Source organism: Amborella trichopoda, chromosome 3 (genome assembly GCF_054954075.1).
Source record: "Amborella trichopoda isolate Santa Cruz 75 chromosome 3, AtrichopodaSantaCruz75HAP2 v2.0, whole genome shotgun sequence".
Taxonomy (NCBI): domain Eukaryota; kingdom Viridiplantae; phylum Streptophyta; class Magnoliopsida; order Amborellales; family Amborellaceae; genus Amborella; species Amborella trichopoda.
Window position 1 is genome coordinate 12,187,026 of NC_142338.1, and position 19,671 is coordinate 12,206,696.

General features: G+C 36.0%; 1 protein-coding gene across 23 annotated transcripts in view; it reads left to right on the top strand.

Annotated features, from left to right (window-relative positions):
* Positions 1–4,732: 4,732 nt before the first annotated feature.
* Positions 4,733–19,671, top strand: part of LOC18432598 (RNI-like superfamily protein) — a 50,745-nt gene continuing 35,806 nt past the window's right edge. For 11 of the 23 annotated variants that reach the window (XR_016053059.1, XR_016053063.1, XR_016053060.1 and 8 more), the window contains exons 1-2: positions 4,733–5,123; positions 15,733–15,792. Coding sequence is in view for 15 of the 23 variants with exons in the window: in XM_011624477.3 (XP_011622779.1) it covers positions 4,971–5,123; positions 15,733–15,792 (213 nt within the window). In the remaining 8 variants the exon portion in view is untranslated. Of the gene's footprint in view, positions 5,124–15,732; positions 15,842–19,671 lie in introns of all 23 variants that reach the window. The other 12 variants (XM_020666283.2, XM_088863460.1, XM_088863469.1 and 9 more) reach the window with 2 other exon arrangements.

The window sequence follows — 19,671 nt, forward strand, 5'->3', positions numbered from 1 at the left end:
GAGCATAAACCGATGAGGGTTAACAACATTCCTTGATGAGGTTGGAGTTGTCCAGGAGAGTGCACCATAGAGTTGTAATTACATGAAGTCTATGTAACCTTAGACTCATATCTAGGGAGAACCTGTAATCCATAGATTGAGATTGTGTCTCCTTGCCTATTGGCTGAATTTGGTAGCCCAATCATGAACCCTTGCAGTGGTCTGTGGGTCATGGGAACGGCTAGGTTACTTTAAAATTAACTATTTTGATCGTAAATAATTTTCAGATTTGTTCATTTTAATTTTTATAAATATGTAAAATTTTATTTTTACAAAATAGATTTATAAATTAAGAGATATTCAATTTTTAGTATTTAAATATCCATAGATAAATACTATTTATTTCAATATTTTAAAAATCATTTTATGAATCTTATAATTCATCAATTATATGAGGGCCCATCATGAGTTATGGGCCCACCATAAATAAAACACATAGGATAATTTTGTGGGACCCTATAAAGCCATCTAAGGTGGCACACCCCACTCATATTGAATTATACTAACTAAAATCTATTGAAGCCACCAAGACTATCAATTAAGTTGAAATAATAACAATGATTTGAAATTATGGATGATTGATTTCAAAAGATATATTACGTGTAAGAAGATTATGGATAATTAAAGTATGAATGATAATATTTGGCATATTTCATTATTTGATGCGATTAGGTTTAGGAATCTGAAAAATTAAGTTCTAGTGCATTCATTTGAATCATGATGACATATCTACATATTTGATGGCTTAGATCTTTCACCATACAGATCTTCTATGATTAATGGTTTGGATCTAGTTTCTATAAGGATGGCTAACCTTAAATAAACACTAACCTCTAGAAATTCTATAAATAGATATTCTCTCATCTCTAAATCTCTACACATCTCATTTCTCTACTCTCCACCCTCTAGGGTTTTCTCTTCTCTCTCTCATCAAAGATCGCTCACATCTCTCTTCATTATAATATTGAAAGGGGGCCACGCCCACTTAGGTAGGTATTGGAACCTAGCGCCAAGACATTCGCAAGTTCCACCATTGCTCTTATATTATTAAAGGTAGTAACAAAGGCTTTCCCATATTTTGCAGATATGAGATATACTATTGATCCATGTGACATTGGAAGAGGAGACCCGATATTAGGATATGCTAAGTCCACTTGGTAATTTTTTGACATCTTACTTTGTGGTTTACAATATCTTTATTTCTTGTACTTTCTTATTCTCATAAGCATTTTGTTTCTTTGTTTACTAAATAAAAGATATTATGATTAGTGGCATCAAGTACGAACATTTTTTGGTTATTTATGTATTTTTTGAAGTAAATTTTATTGTACTTGGATTTTTGTAAGTGTTCTAGTCAATGAAAAAAATAAAAATAAAAATAAAAATAAAAATAAAAAACCATATACACCATTCTAGATCATCTTATCTAACTTTTAAAGATACGTTTAGATCTCAAATTTTTCACATCCATATTGATCACCTTGTGAATAATTTCAAGATACAAAATAGTCATCATCCCACAAATGGACTATTAATCGTAATAAAACAACTCAGGCCATTTTTTAACAAAATAATTTATCAAAATACACCTATAGTTTAACTATTCAACATTTTGTAGTTTCAATTATGGCATTAAATATCATAAGTGACAATGCAAAGATAGGGGAAAAAGAAAAGAAAAGAAAAGAAAAACTGAAAATACAAATTATGGTAGGCAAATAATAGAGTTGAAATTATATTTTATTAGCTAAGAAATAATTATTTCTTGATTAATAACTACTTGAAAATATGAAAAAATCCTTAATATCTTTTATTTATTTGTATTAAACATGATTTGAAATATTTTTAGATAATTATTATCTAATAAAATCCTATACGTGAAGATAGAACCAACAAATTCTCTCTCTTTTTTTTTTCTTCTCTATAACCAAATCTATTTTTAAAATGTTATTTGAAAATCGAAAAGCTATTTTAATGATCAACAATCAATATCATGTGCAAAGCACGTGTATTTCACTAGTATTTATTTATGCGGGCAAATAAAAAATAAAAGGACAATAAAATGGTGGTTTAAAACTTGAAGCTTTGAGTCTTTTTACTTTACTTTTTTGAGGGACCGGTTCGAAACTTCAATATCTAAACCACCCAAACCATAGATAAAATACTTTGGATTGGAATTTAAAACCCAAACAAGTGTATTGTGGGAAAAAAAGTTACAACATAAACAAAAGAGGTATAAGCGCAAAGAGTAATGATATTATGAGACCCTCCCACACCCATGTGAGTAAGACCAAAATGATCACCATTAAATTTTAACACAGATCTGTAGAAAAGTTATCAATAAACTCATTCATCCAAGTCCTACACCTATGTGATAACTTTTATAGAGATTTATGTCAAATTTTAATAGTGATCATTTGGGGTCCTACTCACATGGGTGTGGGAGGATCTCATAGTGTAATTACTGCATTTGAGTAATTACACTATGAGACCCTCTCACACCCATGTGAGTAGGACCTCAAATGATCACCATTAAATTTTCACACAGATCTCTAGATTAGTTATCAATAAAATGCAAAATATTTTGTACTTTACATTCATGTCATACTTTTTAGAGCACATCTAATATTCCAATTTTATGTTTCTATACATTTGATTGAGATTAAACTTTGCATGTTCATACTTCTCACCATTGCTCTTCAGAAAATATAATAAATAACTAATATGAATAACATTACCAAAATGCATGTATGAATTTTAGAGGTATTTTCATCATTTTATTTATTTAAAGTTGTTGCTTGAAGGAAATTTACCACAAAATCTTATTTTATTTTTTATATTTAAAAGTAGTATCATATATTTCATATGTGACACTTAATCCCACTTTTGAAAGAACAAAGTGTAGTTTAATTTTAGATAAAATTATCAAAATATAATTTGAGATGAACTATAGAATATTTTGCCCATTTACTCCAACTAAAGACCATATATTTTATATGGGGTATTATGAAACTAAATCAAAAGATAGAGGTGAAATGTTAAATAGTTTATCATTTATGAGTGCTTTGGTAAATTTTTATTAATTTTATTTCTTCGTGATACATCTGATTAAGCTCAATCTAACAAGTTTATATTCTAGTTTTATGTTTCTACACATCTGATTGAGATTAAACTTTGCATGTTCATACTTCTCACCATTGGTCTCTAAAAAATATAATAAATAATTAATATAAATAACATTACCAAAATGCATGTATGAATTTCAACGGTGCTTTCATAATTTTATTTATTTAAAGTTGTTGCTTGAAGGAAATTTACCACAAAATCCTATTTTATTTTTTATATTTAAAAGCAGTATCATATATTTCATATGTGATACTTTAATCCCACTTTTGAAAGCACAAAATGTATTTTAATTTTAGATAAATGTATCAAAATATCATTTGAGATGAACTGTATAATATTTTGCTCATTTACAATTTCCAACTAGCGACCATATATATTTTTATGAGGTATTCTGAAACTAAATCAAACGATAGAGGTGAATGTTAAATCATTTATCTCTTATGAGTGCCTTGGTAAATTTTTATTAATTTTATTTCTTTTTCATACATCAGATTAAGCTCAATTTAACATGTTTATATTTTTAGCATCACATATTTATACAAAATATTTAAAATTAATTAAAAATAATAAGCAACAAAATATCCTTACAATATTAGGGGTATTTTGATAAATTTATTTGAAATATGATAATTTAGCATATATACCATACTCCATCAAGAGCGTAGTTTACATTTAGCTCCTTGGTATAAATACCTACTTGACAGGATTTTTTCGATATGAAATTTTGGGAACCACCTAAGAATCAATAGATGATTATTCTCAAAAGAATGTTCTAAAAATTGGTTGGTCTCTATTCAATCTTGAGACATTATTTTTTCAAGTGCATAGCGGGTGCAATTAGGAAGTTCTTTTAGTGAGTTTAATCTACCGTTGAAGGGGTCGTATCTCCAAAATTTGGGGGCCTAAGATTAATTATAGGTGGTTTATTGGAGGGAATAAATAGACTATAATATCCGCAATTTTTTAAAACTTAAAATCAATTCAGTACCCCAAATTTTGGAGGTATAGTCATTTCAACCAATAGATTAACCTCAATAAAAAAACATTTTCCTATTGCACCATCTAAGCACTTGAAAATAACAATGTTTCGAGATTGAATGGAAATCATTCAATTTTTAAATGGTGAAATCTAAGTGTTAAAAAACTTAAATTTCAATTTTCTTCTTTTGAGAATAATCATCTACTAATTCTTAGGTGGATTTCAATATTTCATATTGAAGAAGAAAAAAAAAAAAATCCCCCAAGTAGGTTTCCCTCAATAAGGGAGTAGAAGTCAATTGTACTCCTAAATGAGGATAATATTGTTTATGTAAATTACTTTCGGGATTGCCGAGGGTCAATTTAATTTTTGTAAATAGGGGTTGCAACTATTATTGCCCTTTAAATTTCAAAATGAATAATCATTGAATAAATACATAATTTTAAATTTGTTTTTTCGAATTTTATGACTCAGTCCAAGCCATCAAATTTCGTAGCCACTGCCATTTGGTTAGCTGAAGTTGTTTCTGGCCGACATACGGCGCAGCTTCAAAGAATTTGCTGGCATGGTATATAAGTAAATAACGGCCGCAGAGCAGAGCGAGGACTCGTACCGAGTGCCGGGACAAAAATATCGAACCGGCCCGGACTTGTTTCTTCACTTGCCCTGAGTTGCAGGGATCTCTCTCTAAACACAACAAAAAAGACTCGGCTCAGCTCGGAAGGTACGCTTAACTCTCTCTCAAAAGTCTTAAACTCAACCCAGGAGACGCTCTCTATCTCGCTGGACACAGGAGATACGATTAACTGGGAGAAGGGAGTAGTTCATGGAAGAGGAGGCGTGGAACAAAGAGATAGTTCCTCGAGTGTTGCAGTTAGTTAGCCAGAGGCAGAGGCTAGGTCTCAGGGACCTCTGCACTCTGTTGCTTCTCAGTCCATCTTGTTACCACGCCCTTCTTTCTCACCATCATCTGTGGGAGGTACTACATCTTAATGTGCTCATTTGGCTATTCTGAATACTCTCCTCTGCTATTTGAATTCTCATGATTTTTTCTTCTCTTCTTTGTGTTGTCGTTAAACCTCTGCTTTTGATTGGAACTCCTGTTGTATCTCACTCTTCAAGAAAAAAATGTCACATCTTGTTTTTTAAAAGTTTTTGAGGCAACTTTTTGTCTTTTTGAAGAAATGTTAACTTTTGTATATATTAAGAATGTAATTTACAATAGATTTCAAAAGAAGGCATCCCACAGGTTTTTGAGGCAACTTGATGTTTTATTTTTCTTAAATCAACACCTTGATTCGTCAAAATTAAACAAAATAACAAACCTTAAGGAAAACAGAGGAGTGGTGAAGGAAGAAAACTAGCAAAGACAACGAGGAATCCACCTCCAAAGTTCTCATACCAAAAGTAATAAATATGCCGCAAAACCCTTAATAACAAGTATTTAAGCAAACTCAAAACCCTGCTCCAAAACCCTTTTTCACAAGTATTTAACAAACTCAAAACCCTAATATCTCATAATAAATTCTATCCATCTATTCTATTTAATTCTAGCCATCTTCCTTGCCAGCCAATTGGTTGTGACTGAGGCCTACATGAATCATTTAGCCCCACTTGAAAGGAACTTGATTTTAGTGAGTTGTCTTTGATATAAAGGCAGTATAAATCTGGATCCTCCTTGTTGAACTCTTTCTCAGAAATCCACGTGCTGTAGGAATGTGGTCTGCTCTTCCATTTGACTAGATGTTGGTGATATGAACCGTTTCAAGTTTGAAAGCTTTGGGTCTTCAAAACTCGCTCAATTTCTTCATCTTTCTTTCTTGGTAATTGTTTAATTATTTCAACGATTACTTCTTCTTTGGCTTATAGAGGGTCTCTTTGAAATTTAAATAAACCAACAACATTAAATATCGTAAGATATCTAATACGTTTGGTAATTCCACCTCTTACGCACTATTCCCCTATTTTTTCAAAATTTGGCAGGGGGACGCACCTTCTGGGACTTGAGCTTATTGTAGGTTCCCAGTGGAAACCTCTCTTTTCACAAGTATACCATTAATAAGTCACCCTCCTTGAAAATTTTCTCTCTTCGATACTCATTTGAAGCATCTTGATAATTTGCATTACTTTCTTTCTATTTTCTCTTTGATTTGGGGTTGCAAGTCTTGAGATGCTCAGTAAAAGCATTGACATCATCACTCACCTTGCCTTCCATTGGTAATGGCGTTAGAGGTTGAGCACATGTTAGGAATCCTCCCATTAACAATGTCAAATGGTGATTTTCTCGTCGGCTGATAAACCGAATTGTTGTAAGCAAATTCAGCTACTTTAAAGCAAGGTTCCATTAAGATATGTCATCCCCAACAACACTTCTCAAGAGGTTACCAAAGCTCCTATTCAAGACTTTCTTTTGCTAATCTATTTGAGGGTGATAATCGCTAGAAAATTGAAGCTTCGTTCAGGTGCTTTGGTAGAGTGTGCCAAAAAGGACTCAAAAACTTTGTCCCAATCAGATGTAATAGACTTGGGGTTATCGTGTGGCCTCACGATCTTTTGTAAAAGGATATTAGCAATGTCTGTGGCATCCATAGGTTTTGCACAAGGAATAGAATGTGCCATTTTGGAAAATCAATAAACAAAAGCAAAAATACTCCATACCTCGTGTGATTCACAGGAGTCCTAGTACAAACTCCATAGAGACTTCAACCTATGGGGGTATCTAGAATAGAAAGGGGAGTATAAAGACTTGTATTTTTGTTTGACCTTTGGATACTTGGCAGATTCGACATTAGGTCACAAATATCTGAACATCCCTTTGTATGCGTGGCCAAAAATATTTTTCTTCTATCACATCTGAAGTTTCATCTCTCCCAAATTACCCACCTAAGCCTCACCATAAAGTTCCATAATTATCTTGTCCCTTAGGGAGCACTTAGGTATACATAATCGTACACCCTTAAATAAATAACTATCAGACATTAGGTACTCCCCCAAGGGGTCTCGTCCTTCCATACATCTTTCTAGGACCTTGCTGAAAATTAGATCATCCTTGTGCTTTCTATCATTTCAAATCCCTCTTCTTCCATGGCCATTCCAAGCAAATCCACCATTCTCCTTAAAGTATCAGCTACCTTATTTTAGGTTCCAACATTGTGCTTTAGCAAGTTAGGTATATACTTGAAGGAAGGCTATCCACTTAGCATGATGCCCATTTAACTTATTTTGGGAGTTCAAGAACCGAAGTGCTTGATAACTGAGTATAGAATAAGCTCCCTATGAGTCAAGTAGTGCCTCCAATAATGCAACATGTGCATTATTGCATAAAACCCTAGGTCATTGATTGAATAGTTCTTACGTGCATAATTCAACTTCTAAGGAAAGCCACTACTCAGCCCTCTTGACTTATAATTGCCCCTATGCCAATGTTCGATGCATTGATTTCAACTTTAACACCTTGGAAAAAATCTGGTAATGCAAGTTTTGACGTGTGTATCATCTTTTGTTTAATTAAGTTGAAGCTCTTATCAGCAACAGAACTTTATGAAAACCTTCCAACCCTCATGCAATCAGTCACTGCTGCTATTGATGTGCTGAAATTTCAGAAAAAGCAGCAATAAAAGGTCTCTAGGCCATGAAAAGAACACACTTTAGTGAGTAACTTTAGCACAAGCGACCTAGCTATAGCCTTCACTTTTCTTGGTCCACCTTAATGCCCTTGGATGAGATGATGTACCCCAAAAAGATGGCATTATTTGTCACGAAGGAGCAATTTTTTTAAACTTAAAAAAAAATTATTCCTTAGTGTGTCAAAGACTTGTTCCAAATGGTTAAGATGATGATTTGAGTTAGAATTGGAAACAAAGATATCATCAAAGTAAACCACAACAACTTTACCAATAAAAGAATGATGTACCTCAGTCATTGGGCTCATGAAAGTGCTTGGTACATTAGAAAGCTTGAATAGCATCACCAACCACTCATAAAGTCCATCCCGAGATTTAGATGTGTTCTTCCTTTCATCCCCAGGACAAATCCAGATTTGATGGTAATCATTCCTTGAATCAATCTTTGAGAAAAGTTTTTCCCAATGAAGCATATCTAACATGCTGTTGAGCCTAAGTATGGGCAATTGGTATTTGATAGTAATTTTTTTTTAATCGTTCGACTATATACACATCCTCCATTGACCGTCCATGTGACATCCTTTTCCAAATCAGGCCCCTTTTAAACCAATCAGCAACTTGCCTATGCAGCTCCTCATGTTCCATAGGGCTCATTCCATGCACCAAATCAATGTGATGTTGGATATTTCTCATTGGTGGAAGTCTAGTAGGCAAATTTTCTAGCATTAAGTCGTTATACTTCTCAAGTAGAAGCTCTAGAGAATTAGAAATGATGTAGGTGCGGAATTTTCTCTTGCAAGCAACACTAATTACATTCATATCCTTACTGTCCTCTTTTAATTTGTGCACATTAAGGAATTTTGTACTTGCTTCTCAGTGGATTTGGGTGTAGAAAGTTACTTCATAGGGTGGAGTGTGATGCTAATATTATATTTGTCAAAGGAGTAAGTGTTTGACTTGGTCTTATGCACCATATCCGATCATAAAGTCATGGTCTACCAAGCAAGATGTGGCATGCATCCATGGGCACTACATCGCACCATACTTTATCTTTATAAGTTATGCCAATAAAAAAAGAAACTAAACATCAAGTAAGAACTAGTACCTTGCCTCCTTTCTTGAACTGTTGAATTTATTTGTGCTCCTTTAATTTGAGTTTTTCCACCATCTCCCTGGATAGATATTTTCGCTATCCCCACCATCAACTAGTGTTATGCATAATTTGTAGATGATGTCGAGTCATCATAATCATCATCACTATCCCCTGGACATGCATAATTTGCATGCATCCATGGGCACTACATTGCACCATACTTTATATTTATAAGTTGTGGCAATATAAAAAGAAACTAAACATCTAGTAAGAACTAATACCTCGCCTCCATACTTGAACTGTTGAATTTGTTTGTGCTCCTTTAATTTAAGTTTTTCTACCATCTCCCTGGACATGGTATTTTCACTATCCCCACCATCAACTAGTTATGCATAATTTGTAGATGATGTCGAGTCATCATCATCATTATCATTTGAGCTTCATCCCAACTATTTGGGGTCGGCTACATGAATCCTGTTCTGCCATTCTGCTTTATCAAGGGTTATACCCTCAGTCAGACCATAGGTCACCATATCTCTTATCACTACTTCCATCTATGTCCTTTTGGACCTTGCCCTTGCCCTTTTAGAGCCTTCTACTTGAACCAAATCGCTCCTCCTAATCGGTGTTGTTCTTGTCAAGCTGCACATGACCAAGCTGCACATGGCCAATCTACTTAAGTCTATTTTCCCCATCTTATGGCCTATTGAAGCCACCCTTAAGTTCCCTCAGATGCATTCATTCTGAATTCTATGCTGTCTTGTCTTGACACTCATCCATCTCAACATCTTTATCTCAACTACACTCGTTCTATGAATATGTTGTTTCTTGACTATCCAATAGTTCATCCCCTTCTATAGAACTTTGCCTTTATTTTCATCAGTACCTGACAATCACTTAAGACTTTAGAAGCTCTTCTCCACTTCGTCTACCTAGCTCTAATTCTATACGCGACGTCTTCCTCAATGCAATTGATGTCAAGTGTTTAGAAAAATATTTTGCTGCAGCCACTTATCTTCATTAAATAGTTTTGACTGTTGAGAGCATGATCACTAGACGACTAGGGTTTCACTCCCTTTGTCTCCATACAAATTCTCATTGATCCTTGTGAGAGGGTTAGGTTCTTCATAGGACTAGCTTGTCCCAATATCACCCTTTTCCTCTTATGTTTGCTCTTTATCATCTTTTACACCATAATTTTCTTCTACTAAATCGACTTTCACATTAGGTTGACAGGAAGGTTAATTATATGCTTTATGCCCGAGTAGTTGGCACCTGAAAAGCACAGTTTGAATATCTCAATGCTTTGTTTTAGGTGTTGCTATCCCTCGTCCAACACCGCTTCCCTTTAAGTTGGATGTGGCCTAGTTTGGAAACATTGAGAGGCTTGGTTCCCGTGCCTGATTGGTAACCTTTGATTAGTCATGCCTTGTTGCCCTGATTCTGAAGTAGAGGCACTTGAGACTGATCCCTTACTCCTAAGGACTAAATTTAAGAATTCTTCTACCTTTAGGGCCCATATGTAGGCATTAGAAATCTTATAAACATCTTTAAATGCCAATTCATTTGGATGTCCTGATTTAGCCCATCCAAGTAACGACTTACCTTTTGATCCTCAAAATTCCTGTAAACTCGCTAGATGTCAAAGTAGAAACTCTTCAATGTGCTCACCAGTTTTTCCCCTTGCTTGAGATTTTGACATAGCTAACTAGTAAGAACTTTTGACGTAGCTTCGTCTTCATCCTGTCCCATGAATTAATTTTCTTCTTGCCTTGTCGAAGAGGATCCTACTGTAAATCATCCCCACCATGCCAAAGCATGACTAGAAAATTTTAGGAGATATTAATTTTACCCCTTTTCTTTTTGGTGAATAATTTTACCTTTTTGTGATCAGCTATATTTTCATATTCAAATACTTTCTCAACTTCACTAAGCCAATCAAGAAAATCATCTACATGAAGCCGACGATGGAATTCTGGTATAACAATACTTATTCATATTCCCTTTCTCTTTCCAACAATCGAAGAATTTGATTATTAGATTCATCATTAGTTGGAGCTGCCCAAGGTTGGTTAAGACAATATGCAAGTTACTTCCATCGCCATTGTTGCCTTGATCTTTGATGCTGGTCTCTAGATTCCTTCCACGCTAAAGCTCGCCGACCTTCTGTATGATATTTATGTACTCTCTAAGGCTTGAACTACTTGAGTTAACAAGTTCAAATCTTACTGGGGTTCCACTTTTGAATGCTTCGTAACCTGCAAACTAGGGATTATTCTTTCTCAAATTAGTGTGTTAATTCGCCAAAATTGAGCAAATAACAAGCCTTAAAGGGAGAAAGGAGTAGAGAAGGAAGAAAACTAGCTAAGGCAATGAGGAATCCACGTGAAGCTCTATTAACTCGAAGTTCTCAAACCAAAAGTAACAAATCTGCCCTAGAATCCTTCAGTAACAAGTATTTAAGCAAACTCAAAACCCCAAAAACCCCTATAGAATAGTAGCTATACATTCTATTTAATTTTAGCCATCAGTTGTTACTTTCAAATAAATGAATAATCCTGCCGTTAACAAAATAAAAAATAACAACTAAAATAAAACATAAAAGCCCAAAATAATTTCCTTAATTACATTATTTTGCCCCTTTTATCCCCTCATGGTCCTACACCCTTTCCTCGCCCAACCATGACCATTGGTTGATGTTGGGGCATAGCTGTATCAGTTTTTTCTCTCTTAAACCTTCACAAGAGGTTTTCGGGTGTTAGAATATCCGCCAAACCCTTTTCTCTTTTAGGTGGAAAATAACTTAAAATACTTTTTCTTGAGAGCCTTTTTTTTCTCTTAGGCAGGGGTGTCGAGGCAGCAAATGTGGCCCTTAATTTGGGCCAGAGGTGTTATGAGGCTGCCTAGGCATCCTTGGCCACCTAGGTGGGTGCTTGGCTGTGATCTCCTATCCTTCCCCTGCTCCCAGGTGGGGCATCTAGGGACTTGGCTGGTCTTAAAGAGCCAACTAACGTCAAAGTGGACATTACTTAAAGGGCTAGATCTACGCGTGCACCAAATGTATGACTTGCATCATTGTTGGGGTGGAACTCATTTTGGACCTTCTCTGAGGTGCAAATTCTTTTCTCGTTTTATATTTATTTTCGGGATGAAGAAAGTGTATATGCAAAATTTGGGGGTCATACAAATACTCCTAATATAGTTTTTGAATGAATGAGATGTTTTGTTATATTACTAAAGCATTGTATGAAATTATTTTTCATTATATATAAATAGTGATAAATAATTGTCGAGTTGGCTTAGGGTCGTCGGGGTACTAGGTGATTTTCCCCCGGATTGAGGTGAGTCATTGGGTACCCGCTTTTGATGTGAAAAACAAGTACAAAAGTTTTATTTTCACTTGTTTTTCCAACCACCCATGTTGATTGATTTGGCCACAAGTCAATCCCTCTTAGCCCCAAAAGATTATCCTTCGAATCAAACTTTGCATTCTAGACAAGATTTTCATTAAATTGTTACCATTTTTAAGCCCTAAAACGTAATCGGTTTTGTTGCAATCTCTTCCTCATTTATTATCCAAATCATCCACAATTTGACTCAAAATGTGGTACTAGTGCCCTCTTTCTTACAAACCCCCATAACAATTTGATGGATTAAAGAGCAAAAAGAGTTGGAATTGAGAGTTCTATCTGGGTTTTTTTGAACCTGAAATATAAAATCTTCAATTTCTTTCTACGTTTGTTTCCAAATCTGTTCAAAATTCTCCTAAAATATTCCTTACACGTTGACCTACAAAGGCTCTAGAAAATTTTTGAAGTAAAAATAAAACTTTGAGATTAATTAAATTTATTTTTCTTTATTTTTGGTTTTCAATGATTAAATTTATTTTTCTTTATTTTTACTATTTTCTCTATTTTCAGTTGGGTGATCGGTTTGAACCACCCATTTTATATATATATATATATATAAAGCACTAAACAAATAGTAAGTAAAGCTAAGAGCAAGAGAAGATGAAAAGATGTCTTCAAATTGGCAAAAATAAGAGAGAAAAAGTACAGGGATTTAAACCATATTAAATGCATTAAGAGTGAGGATAAAAAAGTCTTGGTGAAAGATGATGAGGCTAATGAAAAGTGGAAAGTTTATTTTAAAAAAGTATTAGATGATGAACACAATGGGAGAATAGTGGTAAAAGGAACTGGTGGTACAAATGAGGGTGGAGGTCATAGATACATTCGCAGGATTAAGATGTCTGAAGTGAAAGAAGCTTTGAAATGGATGAAGATAGGAAAGGCTTTAGGGTCGGATGGTATGCTGATAGAGATTTAGAAGTGCATGAGAGAGAGTGGCATTGACTAGCTGATGAAGTTGTTCAACAAGGTGGTGATAACAAAAAAATGCCAGACGATTGGAGGAAAGTATTATGGTACCTATTTACAAGAACAAATGAGACATACAAAATTGTGTGAACTATCGAGGGATCAAGCTTATAAGCCATACTATGAAGCTCTGAGAGAGATGATTGAGCAATTACGGCATGAAATGAGTGCTCTGGAATCCAAAGGTTTTAAACTTAGTCCGATTGAGATAGAGTATATGGAGTGTAAATTTAGTAATAATACAAATAGAGACAAGGAAGTAGTTAAGATTGACAGCCAGGAAGTACAAAAAAGACTGCACTTTCGATATCTTGGGTCAATAATTCAGGAAAATGGAGAGATTGAGGAAGATGTTGCACATAGAATTAGAGCTGGATGGGCGAAGTGGAGATGTGCAACTCGAATTTTATCTGATCGTCGCATACCAAAGAAGCTGAAGGGCAAGTTCTATAGGACAACTGTGAGACTAACTTTGCTCTATAGGGCTGAATGTTGGGTAGAGAAAAAACAATATGCCCATAGAATGAGTGTAGCGGAGATGATGATGTTGAGATGGATGAGTGGCAAGACAAGAAGGGATAGAATTTGAAATGAATCCATTCAAGAGAATTTAGGTGTGGCACCAATAGGCAATAAGATGAGAGAGAGTAGACTTAGGTGGGCTAGCCATGTGTAGTGCCGATCAAGTACTACACTTTTTAGAAGGTGCAAGTTAGTTCAAGTAGAAGGACTTAAAAAGACAACGTGGTTGGAAGTAGTTCGGAAAGATATGAAGACTTATGGCCTCATTGAGGATATGGCCTTTAATAGAGTAGAATGACGGATCAGGATTCGTGTAGCCGACCCCAATTAATTGGGAAAAGGCTATGATGATGAATACGTATGATGACACAATTAAAACATAGGTGGATTATTAAAAATTTGAGTTCTTATATTAAGAAAAAGTATAATTGTTTTGGTGAGTGTTTTAAAAAATGGATCGCTGGGTTGGATTACCCACCCACTGATCCAAATCTTGGATCATTCGGTTCAACGATATTTATATCTACGCATTCTAATAATTGACATTCCATACTTTTTTTGAGCCCCCGTTTTACCAAATATTTATGGTTTCTTTGGCTCTTGTAATGATATGTTCTGTTTTTTTAATAATAATAAACAATAATGATATATTAGAAAGTGGTGCCCTTGAGGTTCGAAACTCCGACGTCGAGAAAGTTTAATCCATGGGTTACCAAATCATGCATTCTTTCTATCTGAATTTAGCTTTGCTCTTATTATTATTGTTCTAAACATTGAGCGCAAAAATAAAAAATGTTAATTTGACATTGAGAGACATATGAATGGGCTGCCAAATCAACCATAAAAGTTGTGCATTATATTATACAAATTAGTGAGTCGCTGATATTGATTGAAAATTGATACGCTTGCCCCGATTCTTGATTTGGATATGCAATTCCTAATCCAGATCAGCATTTTTTTGAACATTTTTTCTGGCAGTCCTAGGGGTCGAATTTGGAAATTTCGGTAAAAGAGTTGCTTTTCTAGCCTGTGAACAAATTGATTTCTTATGTCATAAAAATGTAACAATACAAACGAGCTGGGCACGTTCTTTACTATTTTATAATGGGTTTTCCTAGGCCGGCTTGCTTTGGGCCTTGTGGGGTCTCGGGTAGGGTCCTTGGGTCTCCGGTCCTTGACCTTAGCCCAGCCCAAACTGGCTCGCTTACATTTCTAAATTTGACTTTTTTATGCCATTGAAAGCCAATAATCTTGGTGCCCTAAAAGGTAACCACACTGAACCCACCTACAAAACAAAAATAAAATCTTAATGAATTTGCAATGAATGGAAACTTAAAAACAACGAAAAATGGTTTTAAATGTTTGCGATCTTGAGAATTACTTTGCCCCATAGTTGGCTTGGTCAGTGAAAATAGTTCATTTCTAACTTGGCATATTACTGAGCTAGTGATCATCCAATGTTTTGAGCTACATGCTGTTGCCTTAGTCGTGTTCACTTGGGCATAGTTTTTAAGTTGATTTCAGAAAATTGGTACTATGATGCATAAATGCACATACGTTTGTACTTACCTCTGTTGAAATGTTATGAGTAGGACCTCTTGAGCTGTAGTAGATGTGGCAGGCTTCATTTATGGGGGCTATGTGGGATAGTTTCTTTAGAGGCATCCGAAAGTGTGGAGATTGATAGATGTTTATGCATCAGATTGTTTAGCTTGTTGCAAACTTTGAGTGGAGGATTGTGCTGCATACAGTGCTTTATGGGACCTAGTTTTGCCATGTTGATTGTGGTGCTGCCTACATTGTAATTCATGTCTTTTTAATCTATCATGTTTGAATTGGTTTTGGTGTTATGAACTTGGGAGATTAGAAATAAAATCATCCCTTAATCATCTAATATATATATATGATGTTTATGTTTTACTCTTAGGCATCCATGTTTCTTTCAATTAAAGAAAGATTTTGATCCTACAGGTTCTCGACTTGCATGAAATGAATAATGCTGGGGAGCGACTCCTGGCTGCTCTTTCGTTGGTTAGCACAAAACCTTTTCTCCCTTTTGATGAAAACAAATTTTTGGCAGGTATTCCTCCCTTTGTATAGTATGGAAATGGCTCCTACTAATTGGATTTGTGAATATCACTTATCTCCACAATCTTATAACTATGAAATGTCAGAAAAGAAACCATGTATTGCTTGGCAAGGGCGTGTATTGTCATGGAGTTCAGACCAAGCAATGGCGTGTGTTCAATGAGCTCTTGTGAACGACTGGAGCATGAAAAGACCTTCTCTATAAGAAAGGCTTGCACTATACTACATGAGCTTTTCAAGGGATGCACAAGTTGTAAATCTTTAAATTAAAAAATATATGGTTTTGTAATGTTGTCTTCTTCAAGGTCCAGGGACTGACTATATTCTGCAAATCAATTTTAATAACTATGCATCCATTTAATGCACGTAAGAGGAGCTTCGTTAGATCCTCCTGTAGGGTAAGTTAGAGTCATCAAGCTCGTGCCTTTTGTGATTATGTACCAAATGGTACTGTTTACTACATCATAGGATTGATCCCCTTGAAGTTTGAGTATTTTGATCACCTCGGCCTCCTAGTTTTCCTCATTCCTTTTTGTCTGATGAGTCTTTTGAAGCGTTTGGGTGGTTTGCCTTCCTGAAAAATGGTGGTCTCCTTCCACTGAACATTTTGGGATCAGGGGCAAGTGGAGACTTCCTGCTCACCTTTCCCTATGGGTGGTATGCCAACCTCATCCATTGTACATCTAATTATCTACTTGGAACATGGCACAATCCACAAGCTTGCACATACATGTGTACATATGGTGGTTAAAAATGTGTCATATGGTGTGATGGCCGGGGTCATTACCATTATTACTGTAATTTAAATCCTGTGAGAGTGGTAGTTGTGAAAATAACAGCATTGTCTGCATTAATGGCTGCGCCATTGCTGTTATAACAGGTTTCTTGGAACCTTGTGTTTGCATGTGCATATGCTTGTTTGTATGTGCATGTGTCAAGATGCAACCTTGTGTTGGATTGAGGACAAAATTGATTATGCGTTCACTGCTTTAGCGGACATCTTTTGGACTATTGTTGGGGTCTGATTCCATAATCCTCTTCTTCACCTATATTCTGTAACAACCCTATTCAATGCTCCACCATACCTTCTCCTGCTCCCTTTAATACTGCCTCTTCTTCTAAATCATTGATCAATACTCTCTATCTCTCCTCCCCCTCTTTAGCCCAATGGCATACACTTTTGGGAGACTAAAAATCTATCTTCCACGGGCTTCTCCTGCCCCCTTTAATACCTTCTCCTTCTCCTTGTTGAGACATCTAGACCCAGGTGTTTTACACAGTTACCCAGGGTGGGAGCCAAAAAAGCTCTAGGATCAGGAATGGAAGCACGGAGCAAGGAAGCCGCGAAGTTTTGTGGTCGAAGGAACGAGTTCCGTACATAAGCAAATATAGGGATCGAGATCCCCGACATTTAGGGATCGAGTTCTATATCTGCAAAGGAGCGGATCCTTTACAGGATGGGATTGCATTTCGTCGTGTTATGTTTGAGGTTCTTGAAGCTCAAGTATCCACTGTATTGTATTCTGGAAGCAAATTCCATTAACAATAGTTTTAACTTTTTTCCGAATTCACAAACCTGAGTATCAATGTAAACAGGAATCATGTCATTGAAAATCTCTTAGACCTTTTGTTATTGACGGAGTAAGATTTCATAAATGGGTATTGATATTAAAAAACCAATATGGTAATGTAATACATAATAAGTCCTTGGGCACGAATGGAGCCTTGTGCTGGTAACGATCTCTCTCTTTCTCACTTTCTCTGTAGCTCTCTCTTCTATAAGCTTTGTGCAATTGATCTTTGTATATGATGCCCTCTAATTGACCATATCCACTATTGCAGAGACATTTGCAGGTTGACCCTTTCTTTGCCTCTAGACCCTTTTTTCCCCTCTGAATCTAGAAAATGCTTGCCCAGATGCATGTAAGTGAAAGGTCGAAAACGAGTGAAAACAAGGACATCGCATTTCCATCAGACACTAGAGTTTTTTAATGCCTGAGGACTGAAATTGGAATCCGAATTCTTAGTTTTGAGTTTCACTTCTCACTTTTGAGTTTCACATCTCACTTATGAAACACACTCCAATGATAACAAAAAGGTTAAAAAATATTTTAAAAATAGGATTCCTTCTATTTAATGATACTTTGGCTTTGAATTCTGAAAAAACATCAATCATATAGTTTAACAGACTTTATTCCCAAGCTAGAGTACTTTACTTGGGGAGCCTCGATTCAAAGTTGGATGGACCTTGATCCCATATACTTTATCATTTGATCCTGGAGAAATATGGATCGCGCTCCTTCATATTGGGGTCACGATTAACTCATGATGTACGAATCTCCATCATTATCCCACATATCTTCATGCATCTCTTGATCCCGAAGTCCTAGTCCCAGTAACTCTAACTTTCATCTGTCAGGGGGGGCTTCCTTGCCATGGGAATAACTCAACCGGGTCGCAATCCCTCCATTTCTCCCTCCTTGTTTAGCATAGTGCGTTGCCCAATCGCCTCCACACACTTCGTTAGCCCATGTTTGTCTAGCCCATACTTCTCCCCCATCTTCTTCCACCCAATTGGCTAGGTTTGCTTCGCCTCTTTTTCTTCTCTACCTCGTGGTCTCTCCTTCCTTGGCTGCCCATTCGCCTTCCTCAACTGCCTAAGAAGGTCTAACTCCAAACGTTATCGAGAACACTACAACAACTGTTTACTCTCTCAATCTTCGCTTGATTACAAGGAGCTCAAGACGATTGATCGAGAAGAACCACACATTGAAGAAGTTTTTGAAGAAATGGGCTTCTCCTATGATGATCCCTAATTGACATCACTGACATCCTTCACTTGAGAGTTGGAAAGGTCAAAGACAAGGGTGTCATGGAACTAGTCTCCAACCAAACCTCAATGTGGATGCTCTTCTTGAGCTCCCCCTTCCCCCTTCTTCCTCTAGGCATTTGGCCTTGTCCCGTAGTTCTAAATGAAAATCCTCACTTGGAACATTAGAGGATAGGGGAACCACCCACAGTTGTTGGAGGTGGGAGCGGGATCGGGTCAGGGAAAGATGAACTGCCATAGGGTGGAAGCTCCTTAGGATCAGAATTGACTTCTGCACATTCAACAAGTTAATGAACTAGATCCTAGGATACCGAAGAGTGAGATCCCATGTTGCTGGGATCTAGGTTTTGACCTGGAGGGATCTAACCTCCACTATACATAAAACGAGTTCAATTAATTAGGATCCACCAATGCTTGCTCAATCCATTATCATATGCTTTAGCTTATTACCAATGTTATAGTTATGATACTCCAATTTACTACCATAATATAGGTTAATAATATCATAAATGGGCTTACTATGATATTAAATTGTAGTTTTCTAATACGATAATTCTAGAATACCGTGATGTGATATGTACCACAGTTTAACATATTCTAAAGAAATAAATCTATAATACTAAGGAGATGAGCAGTAGTTCAATTCATAGTATAGCTCCTTTAGAGGAACCGTGGGATCGAGTTCCAAATGTGGGATCGTGGCCTTACCCCAAAGGTTCCCGCAACTATAGGACCACCTCAAGAAGAGGGCAGTCCTCTTGCATGTGTGCAAAACTTCCCTGAGGGTTATGACAATTCATGATTCCTCTGATATTCTGAAAATTTAGGTTCGTTTTCCTTGTCAATGGGTCGCCTTGGAAGCAATTGGTGCTTTTGGCAGTATATGGGTGGCTTGGACCCTACCCTCTACTCTCTTATAACTTGGTGGGAACGTACTTGGTCTCCACTGTGATGTTTAGAGCTTGTCATGATCTCTAGGGTTATGAATTTAT